Consider the following 16,258-nt stretch of genomic DNA (forward strand, 5'->3'; position numbering starts at 1 on the left):
TGCTACGCCAGGCTGCTTGTCGCCTGCCGTCCCTCGAACGCCATCTCCATACTCCTGGGCAGGTCGCAGTCCTGGCCGGTTCACGCGTTGATGGGGCCAGAGAGCAAAGGACGGCCGCCTCTCCGTCCTTGCCGCAGCAAATCAGGAGCCAAGACAGGGCTCGATGGGAAGGAAGGTGCTCCCAAATGCAAGGGATGCAGAGCAGCACGACCCAGTGAGCAGTCAGCCGGAGATTTTGGGTGCTCGTTCATCGACGACAATCGCCACTGATGGGTGGTAGTTGCGGACGAGCAGGAATGTCGCCCATCCACCAACATTGCCATTCGCGGGCGCTGAAGAATGTTGGGGAAGAAAAAACCTCACAACATTCACAGCTGGAATGTCGACCTGGACGATCTGGAGGGTCTGGTTTTGTTGACCCTGCAATCCAGGCCCGTGGAGTGTACAAAGGGTGGATGTGGTGCCCGTTGGTTGGTACGATGTAGGGTTAGGTTACTTGGACGGGGAAATTTAGCGCACGAGGATTGACTTGCAGCACATTGACAGCCGCAGGAACGTGTTCGGGGTATCTCTTTTGCGTACAGTAGTAGACTCGGTGTTTCCTCCATTGCCCTTCACGGCAATGCAAGGGATAGTTTCTTGACCAATCCATGGCCACCCAGGGACCCCTGAAGGGAGCCCAAAGACCTAGAAAGAAAGAAAGGGACCAACCAGCCTTCATGCCTCCTCGTCCTCCTGCGCCCCTACGGTAAATTTCTTCCTTCCCGAGCCCGTAAGCTGCTGGAGCTTGACCCTGTCCACCTGCTCCCCTACCTTCTTCTCGATCTTTGCGATCTCCTCCTCGGGATCGACGGCCTCCTCGCTCGCGAATTCCAGCACCAGTCTCCGGCCCAGGAGATGCGTGTTTTTCAACGCGTCCATGGCATTTTCCGCCTCGCGGGCGCTTACAAAATCAGCGAAACCAAATCCACGCGCCGTCCGGTCGAATTTCTTGGGAACCCGCACAGACCGAAGTTGGCCGTAGGCTCCGAAGAGTGACCAAATGTCTTTTTTGGTAGCTTGGAACGGCAAGTTCTTGATGATGATCTTTGTCCGTCGGGCTGCGACCTTCTTGGCGGTATCCTCGCGACGCCGCTCTTCCGCAGCATCCATGCCCTTGTGCGATGCACGGATGACAAGCTCGTGCTGATCCAATTTGTAGCCATTCATGGCTGCAAGAGCAGCCTCGGCTTGAGCCTTGGTCCTGAAATCAACAAACCCAAAGCCCATACTGAGTGTTTGCCCGGGTCGTTTGGGATCAGTTTTGGTCTTGATGCGGCCTGTGATAAAGCCGTCCAGTGGCCGGAAGGCCTCCACAAAAATTTCGTTGGTTGTGGAGAAGTTCAAGTTCTTAACAAACAGTGTCGAGGTTGCCACTGAGCTCTCGGGTTCATCTGCCGCGAAGGTGTCCGCCGTAGAGAATCCTTGAGATTTGCCCCGAATATCCGGAGCAACTGCCTGCGGAATAGCGGTGGGATCAAACAGATCCTTGGGCGCTTTTTCCAGGAAGAGAATAGAATCACCCAGCTTGCGATAAGCAAGGCCCCTGAATGCCTTTTGTGCTTCGTCGGGCCGACTGAACTCCACAATAGCAATGGTGCCGCTGGGCGGCATCAGTAGTCGGATGATCTGACCGAAGGGCTCAAAGAGTTTTCTCATTTCTCCCATCTTCACACCGAAAGAAAAGTTCTTCACTAGGATCGCCGTGTTTCCACGTTCTCGGTGCTTGAAGGCATCGATATTGACTCCGTTAGATGCGAAGTAGGCCTTCGTCTCCTGGATAACATGCGTCTCCGCATGTGCCTGTTTGACGGCGGCGTCGGACGAGGTCGGGTCTAGCAGGTCTGCCTTAGAGACACCGAGTCTGTCGGCTACGGAGGACATGACAGCATCGGCCTAGGAGGTTAGTTAGTGTATAGTAAATTTTCAGTGTAGTGGGTGAACTGACATTCATATACAGCGAGTTCCAACTGAAGTTGGAGGAGGTCGCGTCCATCCTGCGCTTTATTTGCTTCTGCTTTTTCAGAGGGAGCTTCGATAGCTCGTACTCGTCAATCTTATATGTCTTCTTGGCAGACGCTGGCAGAATATGAAGAAGGCGACCTTGGAAATGCTTGCCGTCCAGACTTCGATAGGCCTCCACAGCTGCGTCGGCGTCGGCATACTGAATGTAAGCGAAGCCTTTGCTAGTCGTAGAGCGAGTATCGAAAGCGACGTGGATCTGCATTCACTCCGTCAGCATTTGATCAATAGCAAAAAATGTGTGACAAAAAGAATGGACGAGTGGCTCTTCAGATAAACAAGAGCATCTACTAAAATATCTTGACCTGTTCACATCACATGCGTTTTGCATCAGATGTCCCTATCAGGAAAATCATCATACGAGCACTCTGCCAGCATATATATAAATATATATATGCCAGCATGTCCAACGGGGAAACAATGAAAGAAAAATAAGACACTAACCTCCTCGATCTTTCCAAAAGGTGTAAAGAGTGGCTGTAGATCCGCCTCGGTTAAATCGTAAGCCAGGTTCCTGACAAATAACCGAGCAGAATCATGAATGAGATCAACATTCGGATCGTTCTCGGGTGTTGCTTGAGCTACACCATCATCATCATTATCATCATTATTATCGTTAATTGTGGGTTGAGCTCCAATGGTCTCAATTGCCGCAGTGCGGGATTCTTCATGGTTGCTTGCTGGTGAGTCGGCCCGTTCTTCAACTTTCGGTTGATTGAATTCAGCCTGTTCGTCCTCATCTAGAAGTCCCAAGAGGCGACTAGTTTTGGATCGCAGCCAGTCTGCATCCGACACCGGCTCAGCGTCACCTGGAGCCGAGTCTTCTTGCTCTGCCTCATCCTTATTCTCGTCTCCTCCACTTTGGTCGACCACGATGGGCTCAGGATGCGCAGCTGGCACCTGGGTCTTGGCTTTCTTTGGTAGAGACTGCAACTCCTCGGCCACACCATCATCGTCGGGCTGGTTAGTGGAAGGCATAGGATCCTCCGAAACCTTTGCCGTGTCATCGTCATTCGCCCATGTCCGGGTCTTGGATGAGTGTTGCATCAAGGAGAGATATTCCTGGAGCTTTGGGTCCTGGGACTTGACCTCGGCGTCCCTCTTGCGCTTGAGCTTGTTCTCCGAGTTATCGGTAACAGCATCATGTTTCCGTGTTGGATGGGCCTTCTCAACTGCGGTTGAATCAATCTACAATGAGACGGGTCAGTTTCCAGACCACCTTGATCGGTCAGCGTGCGCGGCGGCGAGAGGATGAGACCGATCAGTCACCGTGTTCGTTCACATACCGGACGAGCGATGTCTACCGAGATCTTGGACAACTTCATGTAAGACCTGTTGAAATAGTCCACGGCTTGTTTGGCGGCTTCCTGGCTTTTGAAGCCGACGAAGCCCATGCGGCGTTTCGGCAGGACATGGGCATCCGTGACTTGAAAGCGGGTTGAAAAATGCTTCCGGAGCTGATCATTCGAGCAGGATGGCGGCAGACCACTGACGAAGACCCTTGTATTCTCCATTTTGAGGGAGTTCGGAGTCGAATGCCGTTTCAGAAGAGCAGAAGCAAAACCGCAGGAAAAACTTTTTTTTCCTCTTGTAGAAAGACCCAGGCGGTGAGGACGGGGCTCCGACAGGCGGTGAGTGGAATGGAAATTCCAGGCAATACTTGTCCAGGCGGTCAGCCTCTGTTGGTGACGCGACTCCCATCACCGCGCAATTATTATGCCTTGTCACCATCATTCGACCGGCACCTCACACTTCTGACCCTCTTCATCCCGCTCAATCAAATTTAGTCGCCAGCTGCGAACATGGCCTCAGAGAAGAAGGACAAGATGGAGGGTATGTTCTGCCCCTCCACGGTGGTTCCACCTGCTAACCATTGTGCGCAGCGCAAATCAAGTCCGTCGACATGGTAAGAGACACCGGTGCAATGACCAGAAGTTCGGGCTCTCATTCAGATTTCTAGACGGAAGATATGCAACAGGAGGCAATTGCCCTCGGTATGAGACCACGCCGACCCCCGCAGACGATTAGAAAACAGTGACTGATCTTCCACAGCGATCGAGGCAATGGAGAAGTACCACATTGAGAAGGTGGGTGCATATATATCCGAATATTCTGAATTAAGACTGACATTCTATAGGACATTGCGCAATATATCAAGAAAGAAGTCCGCCATCCTCAATCCCTCCTTCCCTCGCCCGGAGCGCTGATATTTAATCTAGTTCGATTCGCGGAAGGGGGCCACCTGGCACTGTGTTGTCGGCCGGAACTTTGGCAGCTTCGTCACGCACGGTGAGAGGATCGCTAATAGAGGACCCCACAGGACAGATGCTGATATTCATAACAGAGACAAAGCACTTCATCTACTTCTACCTCGGACACTGCGCGATCCTCCTATTCAAGACCCAGTAAATCTATTATTTGCAATGCTTTAGGATCAGCATATCGTGCACAGTCCCTGATTTCTTCAGCGATCTTCTTGTCTTCGTGTGATCACTTTCTGTTTGCGGGCCAGTTGTCTCCTTTGCCCCGGAATTGCCTTGTCCCTCTGTATACAGTATAACGATGCCTTGATCAGCAATCCTGTGCCCTTATGTCTAGGAATTAGTGTAGCACGGCTTACTGTAACCAAGCTGGTACAACCGGACGACCTAGAGACCCAATTTGGCCTTCGCACAAAAGAGAGTTTTGGTATCACAAAAGGCGAGACACGAGAGAAATCTTCAATGATTGGCATTACTTATCAGTAAATGTCTAATGATCAAAGAGCTGAAATTTGGCTCAATAGGACTTGGGCAAGCCCAGAACGCGTTCACCAATATAGTTACATATCATCTCCCGACTCACTGGAGCGATCCTCGGGATGAACACTTCACGGAGATACCTTTCCACATGATATTCCTTTGCATATCCCATCCCTCCGTGTACCATGACGGCTCTTTCACATGCCTCAAAGGCAGCCTCCGCGGCGAGATATTTAGCTGTATTAGCGTATTCCCCTCCGCCATACCCTTCGTCATACATTCGTGCCGCATGATATGTCATTAGGCGAGCCCCCTCCAGTTTCATCCAACTCTCTGCAAGAGGGTGTTGAATAGCCTGGTTTTTCCCAATGGCACGCCCGAAAACCTTTCGATCACCGGCGTAGATAGCCGCTTTTCGCAAAGCTGCATAGCCAAGACCTAGTGCCTCGGCTCCAATGAGGACACGCTCAGCATTCATTCCATGTAAGATCATTTTGAATCCCTCATTTTCCTTTCCAATCATATCGCTAGCCGGGACCCGCCAATTTTCGAAGAAAAGAGTGTTCGTGTCGACCGCTGCACGTCCCATTTTAGGGATCTCCGTGATTTCGACGACAGCTGGATCAAGGTCGACATAGAAAAGTGATAAACCTTGTGACGGCTTTTGGACTTGATCTAGAGGCGTGGTTCGAACGAGTATAAGAATTTTTTGCGCGTTTTGGGCGGTAGAGATCCAGATTTTCTGACCCGAAATGTAATAGTAGTCCCCTTCTTTCCGAGCCCGAGACTGTAGCTTCAATGTATCCAGTCCAGTATTTGGCTCAGTCACACCAAAACATGCCCTTTCCTTGCCAGCAATCAGAGGCTCAAGCCAGCGCTTTTTCTGTTCCTCTGTGCCAAACTTAGCAACAGGTTCCAGACCAAAGATGTTCATATGCACTGATGAAGCAGCTGCCATTCCACCACCAGACTCGGAAATTGTTTGCATCATTATAGCGGCCTCAGCAATGCCCAGCTCGGATCCGCCATACTTTTGCGGTAAGCAAATACCGAGCCAACCATGCTGAGCAAGCTCTTGGTGCAGCTCGGCGGGAAACTTCTTGCTTTCCTCTTGCTTGAGCCAGTATTCATCGGAGTAGTTACTGCAAATCTTGGAAATAGCTTCGCGGACAGTCCGTTGGGAATCGGTCAGGTCGGCGTCGTAGTTCTGCAGGTACTCAATTGCACGGGCATGGCCATGAACATGCCGCAGACACCTGGTGGGATTGGAAGATGATCTCAGCGGCTGCCTCATCACCGGCCGTATGCTGGACACCCTCAACTTGGAGGATTTAGTAAGTCATGCATTTCCCGCTTCCCGCACCGGTGAGGGGGAGACAAACAGGAAATTTGCACGCCAGAGAAGCCATCTCGGTCAAACAGAAACCCTTGATCACAATTTACTTCCGCCAAACTGCCTTTTTAAATACCTAAACCACGAATCACTGGCTGACCCGAGTATCTTAAGAGAATGCCGAGTGCATCACTTGTTCACTGGAGCCAGAAGATACTCCCAGTTCAGTCATACCTTCGGTGCCGCGGTCCGCATGCCCACCCCACTTTCTCCGATTGTGGAGAATCTTCGGCGCAAAAGCCCGAAGGCCTTCACCACGGAGGTCCGTTATTGACCGCAATGCCATCGTATGACCGATTGAATATAGGCATTTATCGGACTATTTTAAATTCCTCGCTAGTATTATCACCTTCAGGCACTAAAAGGGGCTGTCATGTCAGATGTGTGTATAATATTAATCGGCGGGGAAAGACTCCGCTGTCCGAGAGAGTCCTAGAGTTCGAAGGGATAAACTAGTATTTTTAGTAATGGTCCGCAGAATACGCATAAACAGTGCCTTCTCTTCTTCCCGACGTTTTCCATCTTCAATTCATTTCATGCAATCAATAGTAGTGGATTGCCCCCAATTCAAGATGAACTGTTTGACTCGAACTTTACCCAGACCGTCTTCGCGTGTAGCGTCATCTGTGCTCTTTAGGTGTCGCACCTCTCTCAATACACGTGGGAATCACACATATGCTTCGCGCATCGCTCCCAGTGGCCCACTGGCAGGCGTCAAAATTCTTGACTTGACACGGGTCCTTGCAGTACGAACCTCCATGAACGACACGGATTGATGGCTTCAGGGTATCTGATATCGATAGGGCCCATTTTGTACTCAAATCCTTGCAGATTACGGTGCAGATGTAATAAAAGTTGAGCATCCACAAGGCGGAGTATGTTAATCTTCATCTCTTACCTCACCATCGCAGTCGTCCAATCGCTAATGCAGCATGCAGGACGACACGCGTCTTTGGAGAGAGGCAGGTGAGGAGAATATCTGGAAGCCTGAAGCTACTGGGACTTCACTTTATTTCAACGCCATTAATCGAAACAAACGTTCAATTGCCGTCAATCTGAAGAATGGGAAAGGGAAAAACCTCATCTTGGAGTTAGCTCGCAAGGCAGACGTCGTGTGAGTTTTGGGACAGCCCGTGAGGCAATATTCTTTCCCAGTTGCCTGACATTATACCATTTATACCAGGGTGGAAAATTTTATTCCTGGAAAATTAGATAAGATGGGTCTCGGATATGATACTTTGAAAAGCGTCAACCCGTCTATTATTCTGGCTAGTATATCGGGTTTGTCAACACACTCCTTGAAGTTGGTTTGGACTCTAATAGGTTGCCGTTACTTTCAGGTTATGGTGCAGACGGTCCCTATGCCCAGCGTGCAGGATACGATGTGATCGGAGCGGCTGAAGGTGGTTTACTTCATATCACCGGCGAAGCAGACGGCCCTCCCACCAAACCAGGCGTTGGTTTAATGGATATGTGTACAGGACTATATCTCCACGGCGCAATTACGTCTGCATTGCTTGCACGTGAGAAGACCGGTTTCGGGCAGAAGATCGATACCTCACTCTTCGAAACCACCATCTCGATTCTCGCGAATGTAGGGATGTCTTGGATGAACCTTGCCAACGAAGCGCAAAGATGGGGAACAGAGCACCCCACTATTGTGCCGTACGAAGCATTCAAAACCAAAGACTCGTACTTTGTCATTGGTGCAGTCAATAACAGGCAATTTAAAAACCTGTGTCTGCGTCTGGGACACGAGGACCTGGCAAACGACCCTCGGTTTCTAGACAATAATTCCAGAGTCCAAAATCGAAAAGATCTGAAGCGCATTCTGAGTGAGTCCTTTGCGTTAGGGACAACCGAAGAATGGGAAAAGACTTTCGAAGGAAGTGGGATGCCTTATGGTCCTATCAATACCCTAGAAAAGGTATTTTCGCATCCGCAGGCTCTAGCCAGAAATATGGTGGAAGACGTTGGACAAGATGCAGCAGTATCGGGAAGAATTAAGGTTCTAGGTATGTCTTTTGCTAAATATCGGACATGACAGTATCTAGCGTTTGCTGATCATATAAAATCCAGGTATGCCGGTCAAGTTCAGCGGGTCAAAACCATCGATCCGGGAAGGTCCACCATCTTTGGGACAACACACAGACGAGGTGCTACAAGAGCTGGGATTATCTTCTGATAGGATTGCAGAATTGCGTAAAGATGGGGCAATTTGATATTGTAAAATGGATTAATCGAGCATTGGATGCTATGTGATGCACAGCCTTATATACATCAACCGCAAGATCTATTCATCCGAAAAAGGCTACCTTTCAAACCACTCTTGCGCAAACCCTAGCATAACCTCATCTGTCTGCGTATGCCCTTGGACGCTAATATTGTTCTGCAATTCCTGAAACATCTGCTGAAAATCAACAATGGGATCGGAGAGGGGATCGTCGGGATATTGAGCGAAGGCCATATCGGGGAATCCTGGAGAAGGATAGGTTTGATGAGGCGGCAACTGTGCGGGGTTCAACGTAGATCCTTGGCCTGCTATAATTCCTGCATCCGTCGAAGGAGGTTGTATGTTTGTTTGTTCGTTACCAGGGTCTGACCTGGAGGTAGTCACCTTAGTGCATTTTTGCTGGAAGCTTGTTGCAGCAAGCTCTTTTAGAGCACTCATACTCAATATGTTGAAAATATCGCACGAACCCCGAGCGTCGTCCCATCTTTCACAGATTGCCGTTAAAATATTGGAACACTCGCGAACATCGGAGATGACATCAAAAAAGGGAGGCAGGAAAGCTATAATGCCCCGTTTTCGTCTTTGCGCACAGCACCCGACGGCGTAGATATTTGCAAGACCGGCCATGAAAATGGTGTAAAGACACACCCATGAGTAATTCAGGTGACGTAACCGCAATAGCTCTGAATATTTGGCTAATATGAGACGAGATGAATTCCATATCATCTGGAGTACGTCGTCTATATCCTCATCGGATTCAAGCCCTTCCATGGCTGGGAAGGTCGCAGATGGCCGGAACAACAGGAGACAGCCACTGTGATACAAAGCCTCGAACCAGCTCGGATTTAAGTGGGACGACGAGATTTCAGATTGTTTATCTGCTGAAGGCAATGAGAGCAGAGAGATATTTCTTCTCCATTCTTGAAGCTCATTAAATATGCCCCTTCTGATAGTTTGTCTCTCATGGAGAGGAAGTGCCTGAACCGACCGACTGGTATACATGAGTCGATGAATCTTAGATTGGATTCTGCGCAGGTTGATGTGCTGCAAAAAAGGCGTTATTCTTTGTGTTGTGTCAGGTGAAACCAGACCGAGTTCATCGTCATCGGCTGAAGATGGTAGTGGTACATCAATGTCATCGTCATGAAGAGCAAGAGGCCGACCCAAGGAGATGTTTACAATTCTGTCTTCTTATCAGTGATCTTACTCATTCAACAAAAGGCCATTTTGGTACCTTTCCAGGTTATAATAACACCAAAAGCAGCGGCGCTGCATCTCCACTTGCACCGAGGCGGGTATCTGCCCAGAGATATGCATGTTGCAATTTGGAAGAACAGTCGAAGTGTTGTGGTGTAAGCCGATTTGCACACATAACTGAGTGGCTTTCCCTAAAATCCCCCATAATTCACTGGAAGTATCACGCAGACTAGCATGAATACCATATTTACAGTACAGCAACAACGCTTGTAGTGATCGTATGTCTTGGAAGCTTGAGACCTCATCCAAATGGGTCAACGCTCGGAAAAAATGGGATTCTGCATCGCCATTTCCAAACTGAACTCGATTTGATGGGACAGATCCCAAAGCCAAAACAATATCAAAGGCGAATGCATAGGCGCAATTCTGTTGATAGAGCTTGGGGTCGGCATAAATAAGATGTACCATTTGCATAAACGCGGGACGATAGAGTAGTGGGAAAGCCAAGTGCCAATGGCTAAAGTAGGAGTTTATCAAGGGCATTGCAACCTCCCGGTTTACCAGCACGGCAGACTGAGGAATTGAGGGCAAGGTCACTCTTTCAGACACACGACGACCACCGGCCACTCGCCCAAACAGACCACCCGTTGAATGAGAAGAATCAACGACACGTTCAACAACTTGGACAAAATCGACTCCATTACTGGAGCCTAAGTAGCGAGCTTCTTCGCCTGGCGTTCGGTGAAGAGAGCCCGTTGGCCGAGATGGCGAATGCAGCGCATCGAGAGGATGGGATTCGGTTGAATACTGTCGGTTGGCTAATTGAAGAGAATCAGGAGAGGATCGATGTGACTGGGCAGCGTTGTCTGGCGGAGCCGATTGAGCGTGGGCAGATGCGTGTTCTCTGAGTTGTTCGTTCTCATTCTCCACCTCGGACAATCGCTGCTCGAGTGAATTCAGATACTCCTTTTGCAGTTGTCGGTCTCGACGCTTATTGGGATACCGACACATGACCTGGCTTTTTATGCATGAACTGCAACGAGGCAGGCGGCGGTCACATTTGGTTTTCCGCGAGTAGCACCGCTCGCACGCGTGCATGCTAGCGAGGGTAGACGTTGACTTTGAGAACCAATGAACAACCAGAGGGAGGTTCTCAAAAACTCCTAGGTTCCCAGTGGGCGTTGGTTGCAATGTGCTACGAAGGTTTGCCGGAGCACTGTGGGCGAGGCACATTTCCGCACATTACGTGACAGAGGGTACGATCATGGTCAGGTGACCCGAACATTTTCGGTGGTGTGATGGTCGTCCTGTGACAAGGAGCACAATCCTGATTCCGTGACCGGCTCTGCTCGCAAGCGTCTTCCATCTCCCATGGTCAACAATGTCCTAGAACTCGTTCCAGAGCTCCCATTGACAGCCAACGGCAAAATAGATCGAGAAGGATTGCTCTCGAGACGGGTCAAATACCTCCAGGAACGGGCAAGGCAAGAGCCTCACGGAATAGGGAAGACAAAAGACAAGAGAATGATCCTCCAAGGCCTCTGGAAAAAGCGTCTGAACCGGCACTCAATAGTTATCACCCAGCCAATCGTATGTCAGTAGATCTTCAGGCAGCATCAGGCATCAACAAGGACTTGGTTAAGGTTGGTGGGCAAAGAATCACGTGGCCTGCCAAGCTGCCTCGCCACGGCGCAACGCCGCTGCCTTGAGATCTTCAGTCTTGCTTCATCTCTGGCCAGCTGGTCTTTTTCTTGCCATTGAACCCGACTTCATCATGGCTATCTGTATCACATTTGGCATGCACGGTGAGTGTGTCTCTCCCTGCTGGCCTTGTTCCTGGCTTCGGCAGCAAGTGGACCTACCCTTCCCGTTCCTGAATAATGAAGCCATCCACCCCATCCACTTTATATTTAGCTCCTCTCCACCGAACTGCCGACCACAACAACTGACATGATCGCACGCAGAGTTTACCTCCATGCTGGAGGGCTATGAGCACGTTCGTGCCTATTGCTACAATTGTGAGTGATTTTCATGTTGCTGTGGCGTAGACGGCTGGAAGCTCTCTTTGAAGCTTCCAGCCCACCTTCCAATCGCCCGCTAATCAATATTGTTCTTCCAGGCCAGCACTGGAATGGCCACTGCCTCACCCGATGGTATGTACTTTCCCCCAATTCAATTATTGAACCTGACAAGCTCACTTCTCTCAGGCCTTGGTTTACCCTCTGCTTTGTGGTAAGCTCCCTCAACTCAAGCAGATCTCGCCATGGAATATTAAGGACATTAACCCCTACCTTAGCCTATCCTTCCGCTCGCCATACACAAATACAAGGTAATCCTAACCCCCCTCTTACCACAGTCTCTGATACTGATCCCCTTGCAGGAAGTGACATGCTACACCTGCCGGTTCACACAAGACCTGCGGTAGGTTCATTCTGCCCATCGAGTTCTCTAGGCTGGTGGACTAATTTCCGTGCCAGCGACCGGCCTGACATTACTCCCGAAACACGGCCCCCGCAGGGAATGAACTATGGCCCGCAACCACCACCACAGGCTTATGCCTCTGGAGGGTGGCAACCGCAGCAGCAAGGGCCCCTGCAAGGGACTCCTGGTCAGAAGCCGCAGTCTGAACAGCCACAGAAAACAGCCGACCAGTATGTATAGCAAATGGTGGAAGTCTGGGTTCTTTTGGGTGGATGACTGCTGGGTGGGTTTACTTTTTCCTATTTTCTATGCTTCTTTGGTTTTGATGTGACAAGAAATCCGAAGACAACTGGATGGCTTGAGCGGTTGGGAAGAAAGAAGTGGGCGAGCAGATGCAAACTCGGGTTCCCTGTCTATCTTCAAGTGTCGGATTCTTCTTTTGTGGACGGTGTACTCTACTCCTACGGCGACACAAAGCTAGTTAAACTCGCAACCGTATGAAAAGTGGTATCATTAGTTAAACAGGACTATAGGTATGTCTGGGTATAAGACGAAAAAAAAGGCAATACAAGACAAGAGCAGAATTGTCGCAACATCTAGAAGAGTCCATCCTCCGACAAGACAACAAAATCTCAAGCAGAGATCGCCAAAGCCTCTTTGGCTTTAACATCGCCAACTTTCTCCGTAGGCGTCGCAACACCAGACCTTGAAGCCTCCCCCTCAGCCTGCCGACCCCGATAAACAGTCATCGGCTTCCTACCCATCAGGTCCAATGCCATAAGTCGCGCAGTACGCATGATACTCTCTCTGCCTTCATAAAGTGGGAAGATAACAACCCCACAAAGTGTACAAAACAACCAAATCAGTCCAACAACAACCCATCCCGTGAAGAACTTCTTGCTGAAGACGTACGACGTGCCGTACATGGGAATGGGCCAGAGGACCATAAAAGCAACGGTCATGAACACAGTCAGTGTGCGGGAGTACAGTGCTGCGCGGTCGAGTTTGCGCGCTTCTTCTTCTTTCTCCGAGTCTGTTTGGATGGGATCGGTTTCGCCGGGAACGAGCTCTGGATCTACGTGTGCGGCGGCGGTGACTTCGGTGTCGTCGACTTTGCGGATTGCGCGCATGGATTCGTAGTTGTAGTTTTGTGGACCGAAGGCGTAGGTCAGGATTGGCACAAAGATCACTGGACTGAGGAGGGCGGCGACGTTGCCAGCTAGCATGGGGTAACTATAACCTTATGTTAGTACATGTCGACGATGGCAGAAACAAAAGGCTCACTTTGATCCGGTGCTGGTGACAGTCAAGATACCGTACTCCTTCTTTGCGGTGACCAGCCACGCGATGAGAGATACGGCCAACCCCAGTGGCGGCGATGCAGCAGCAGCAATCCAATTCTGTCCCTTCCAGAGGAGAGTCATAGCTCCGGGGAAGACAGCAGATGAAATGATAACACCCATAAGCAGGTAGAGATACCCCATCCCGATACCAGCATAGGCAAGACCCGTGGAAAAGCCAGCCATAATAATGGAATAAACAATACAAGACATATGCGAGATCCACACCAGCCTCTTGCCCTTGGCCGCAGGTTCGATGTACGCTTGGTAGATGTCATATGTCATGATGGAGGAGACGGCGATCAGCTGCGCCGAGAAGGCGGACGTCACGGCCATGAAGATCATGAGTGTTGTGGCCACTGCACCGCTGTAGCCGAGGAGCTTGACGGCGGCGAAGGGGAGCACAAGGCCTGCAGTCACATCGTTGGGGTTAATCCGCTGGGATCCCTCTAGGGCTAGCGCGGAGATGCCCATTGTGCTGGCGCAGAGCCAGGGAATCGCGAACCAGCAGAGTCCGCCGATGACATAGCCGGGGAATGCGTGGACGGGGCTTGCAGCGATGGCTATAACATGTCAATTAGTTAAAGGAAGAGAGTGAGGACGGGCTACTAGATACCTTTGTTGTAGTATCCATTGTCGAGGAAAACAGTGCTGGGCAAACTAAATCAGTATAACGCCGTGATATATGAGGACATTCAACGAACCCAAAGTTTCCTGCATTGCCATCATCAGTCAGTCAAGATCAGAAAAAATTAGCCAGAGAGCTACTTACCGATCAAGTTAATGACCCAAAAGATCCCACCCTCCTTCGAGCGCATAGTCAGATAACTCCCCTCTGCATTCCCTTCAACCGGATGTCTCTTCGCAGCCTCGACCAAGGCATCATACACCTTCGCCGGCGACCCGAGGTTAGCATTCGTCGCGTATGCCGAGAACGCGAAGAGGAAGATAACGACCAAGATCACCACGGTGTGCATATAATCGGTGATGAAGGTCGCCTTGATGCCTCCGAACAGAGTATATAGCACGACGCCAATGGGAAGCAAAAAACAGGCCGCGGCTGTGTTCACTCCTGTCAGGGCTGTCATCACAGCTGAGCCGCCCGTGAGCAGCATTGCTGTGACGAGGATATTGGTCATTAGGCAGAAGACGATGAAGACGGCGTGCACGGTGGTTCCGTAGCGGGCGCGGATGACTTCGAGGAAGGTGTGTGCATTGGGGGCTCGCCGTTTTAGTTCAATTGCCAGAGTTGCGAAGAGGAGGATCTGAACAGTTGCACCTTTTACAAGAGAGAGTTAGCTCCAGATCTTGATTCTCGGGTATGGGAGACCTACCTGATGCATAGAAGAACGGGCCCGAGATGCCGTACTTGTAGGCAACAGCCGACGACTGCAGCAGAGTCGCCGCCCAGGTCCAGCTGCTTACCACCGCGGCGGCGACCAAACCCGATTTCACGGATCGTCCTGCAGTGGTGAACATCTCAGAGGTTTGGACTTCATACTGGTAGCTATTAAAGAGATGTCAGTGGAGGTGAACACCAGAAAATCAGAACAAAAACCTACCGTTTCAAAGCCCAAGTAATAAAAATCATCAGGAGCGCAAACGCAAAGCCGAGTCCCAGGATAATGCCATAGCCGAAGGCTTGGGAGAGAGGAGCCACGAACTGGACCTCCCCAGACATAGCTGTTGTGGAATCAATGGATACGGCCAGATGGTGGAAGCAGTAGTAGTGGCTTTGTAAATAATAAAGAAGCTCTCGGTCAAAGGATGTGACGGCAAATCAAAGGGGCTGATATTGAGTACAAGTACTACCGTGGAACCCAGGTTGTTAAGATATGGATATAAACGAAACCAACCACGGACGCGACGAACTAAATATATAAGAGCTGCATTAACACAAGCGCCTGCAATTATCCGTCCACCGGCTCCGAATTCGCACGATCTGGGGCACGCCATGGTGCGTCCTGGGGTAAGTTGAGATAAAGATACGGAGATTGGGCGATAAGGGCCCAGACGGGGAGACATAAGCTCTCGTAATTTGTGATATGGAAGAGGTTAGCCGGCAGACAGGAGGACCCGACCGGCCCTCTCCGCCTGGAGGATTATCAGCGGTGCGTTTGGTGGGAAGTGAGCAAGCTGGGAGGGCTTATCAGGTCTGTAGATCGCGGATGGGATGTGATTGGCTCGCGGGACCATGGCGAGATAAGACTGTTCCGATCCTCACCTTGCTTGCTGACTAGTCGCGATTGATAGCGGATTGGAGATGTGGGTGGTTCACTTGCATTTGTCTTCGGATTTATACGAGAGATCAACTGGTGGATTGATTGGCTCAATTACGAATATAACGAGCAGACCAGATCTAATTCACCGATTACGTGACTACAAAGAGCAACAGTAGAAGACTCTCGTCCCGAATGATTCAATGCAGCAAATTTCACCTTCACCGGTAAATATTGTACAGACACCCGACAACACAGCCCCAGCATCGGTGGTCAATTCTCGTCAGTCAACCGTTGCTCGCTCCCACGAACAGAATCGAAGAGAAACGAGCACAATTGGTAGTCTGACCCCAAGAAAATACCCCCTCAGCACTCGACGTCGTCAGGCTTCCACACGAGAAAAATGATGCCAGATCGACCTATGCAGCGGATAGGTCTCCAACGTCTGTCTTTTTGCAACGCCCCCCACACATGCCATAAAAAAAAGAAACGGAACCATGCCAGGACAGGATGGTTCCAGCGCCACCACTAGGATCAAGGGAAATGACCGGAAGTCACGGGGTATAGGAGAAAGAAGGGATTCGCAGGAGAGAGTGATGGAGAGAAAGTTGAGGATGGCTTCACACAGCTCGTGCCGAGGAGCAACAACACAT

General features: G+C 50.3%; 7 protein-coding genes across 7 annotated transcripts; 3 read left to right on the forward strand and 4 right to left on the reverse strand.

Annotated features, from left to right (window-relative positions):
* Positions 1-717: 717 nt before the first annotated feature.
* On the reverse strand, positions 718-3,575 carry mrd1 (RNA-binding ribosome biosynthesis protein MRD1; the record flags this gene model as incomplete). The annotated part of the gene is made up of 4 exons (XM_057200452.1): positions 718-1,935; positions 1,988-2,260; positions 2,506-3,249; positions 3,348-3,575. The coding sequence occupies 4 exons, from the start codon at positions 3,573-3,575 to the stop codon at positions 718-720; spliced, it is 2,463 nt and encodes an 820-aa protein (XP_057048439.1).
* Positions 3,576-3,863: 288 nt separating this feature from the next.
* N7474_009043 (dynein light chain DYN2) lies at positions 3,864-4,470 on the forward strand (the record flags this gene model as incomplete). Its single annotated transcript, XM_057200453.1, has 7 exons — positions 3,864-3,894; positions 3,945-3,967; positions 4,022-4,055; positions 4,114-4,148; positions 4,199-4,225; positions 4,281-4,350; positions 4,406-4,470. The coding sequence occupies 7 exons, from the start codon at positions 3,864-3,866 to the stop codon at positions 4,468-4,470; spliced, it is 285 nt and encodes a 94-aa protein (XP_057048440.1).
* A 369-nt stretch (positions 4,471-4,839) lies between these two features.
* Positions 4,840-6,096, reverse strand: N7474_009044 (acyl-CoA dehydrogenase family protein; the record flags this gene model as incomplete). Its single annotated transcript, XM_057200454.1, has 1 exon — positions 4,840-6,096. The coding sequence occupies one exon, from the start codon at positions 6,094-6,096 to the stop codon at positions 4,840-4,842; it is 1,257 nt and encodes a 418-aa protein (XP_057048441.1).
* A 1,031-nt stretch (positions 6,097-7,127) lies between these two features.
* On the forward strand, positions 7,128-8,417 carry N7474_009045 (CaiB/BaiF CoA transferase family protein; the record flags this gene model as incomplete). The annotated part of the gene is made up of 4 exons (XM_057200455.1): positions 7,128-7,309; positions 7,379-7,476; positions 7,536-8,210; positions 8,275-8,417. The coding sequence occupies 4 exons, from the start codon at positions 7,128-7,130 to the stop codon at positions 8,415-8,417; spliced, it is 1,098 nt and encodes a 365-aa protein (XP_057048442.1).
* An 89-nt stretch (positions 8,418-8,506) lies between these two features.
* N7474_009046 (uncharacterized protein) lies at positions 8,507-9,199 on the reverse strand (the record flags this gene model as incomplete). Its single annotated transcript, XM_057200456.1, has 1 exon — positions 8,507-9,199. One exon carries the CDS (start codon positions 9,197-9,199, stop codon positions 8,507-8,509), a length of 693 nt encoding a protein of 230 aa, XP_057048443.1.
* A 2,200-nt stretch (positions 9,200-11,399) lies between these two features.
* N7474_009047 (rhodopsin family protein) lies at positions 11,400-12,286 on the forward strand (the record flags this gene model as incomplete). Its single annotated transcript, XM_057200457.1, has 7 exons — positions 11,400-11,430; positions 11,590-11,643; positions 11,745-11,778; positions 11,833-11,857; positions 11,922-11,954; positions 12,006-12,046; positions 12,103-12,286. 7 exons carry the CDS (start codon positions 11,400-11,402, stop codon positions 12,284-12,286), a joined length of 402 nt encoding a protein of 133 aa, XP_057048444.1.
* Positions 12,287-12,678: 392 nt separating this feature from the next.
* Positions 12,679-15,067, reverse strand: N7474_009048 (sodium:solute symporter family protein; the record flags this gene model as incomplete). Its single annotated transcript, XM_057200458.1, has 7 exons — positions 12,679-13,279; positions 13,331-13,949; positions 14,003-14,037; positions 14,091-14,100; positions 14,159-14,665; positions 14,721-14,893; positions 14,949-15,067. 7 exons carry the CDS (start codon positions 15,065-15,067, stop codon positions 12,679-12,681), a joined length of 2,064 nt encoding a protein of 687 aa, XP_057048445.1.
* Between the last annotated feature and the right edge of the window lie 1,191 nt (positions 15,068-16,258).

This window comes from Penicillium riverlandense, assembly GCF_028828495.1.
Source record: "Penicillium riverlandense strain IBT 135883 chromosome Unknown utg000008l_segment0_segment0, whole genome shotgun sequence".
NCBI lineage: Eukaryota > Fungi > Ascomycota > Eurotiomycetes > Eurotiales > Aspergillaceae > Penicillium > Penicillium riverlandense.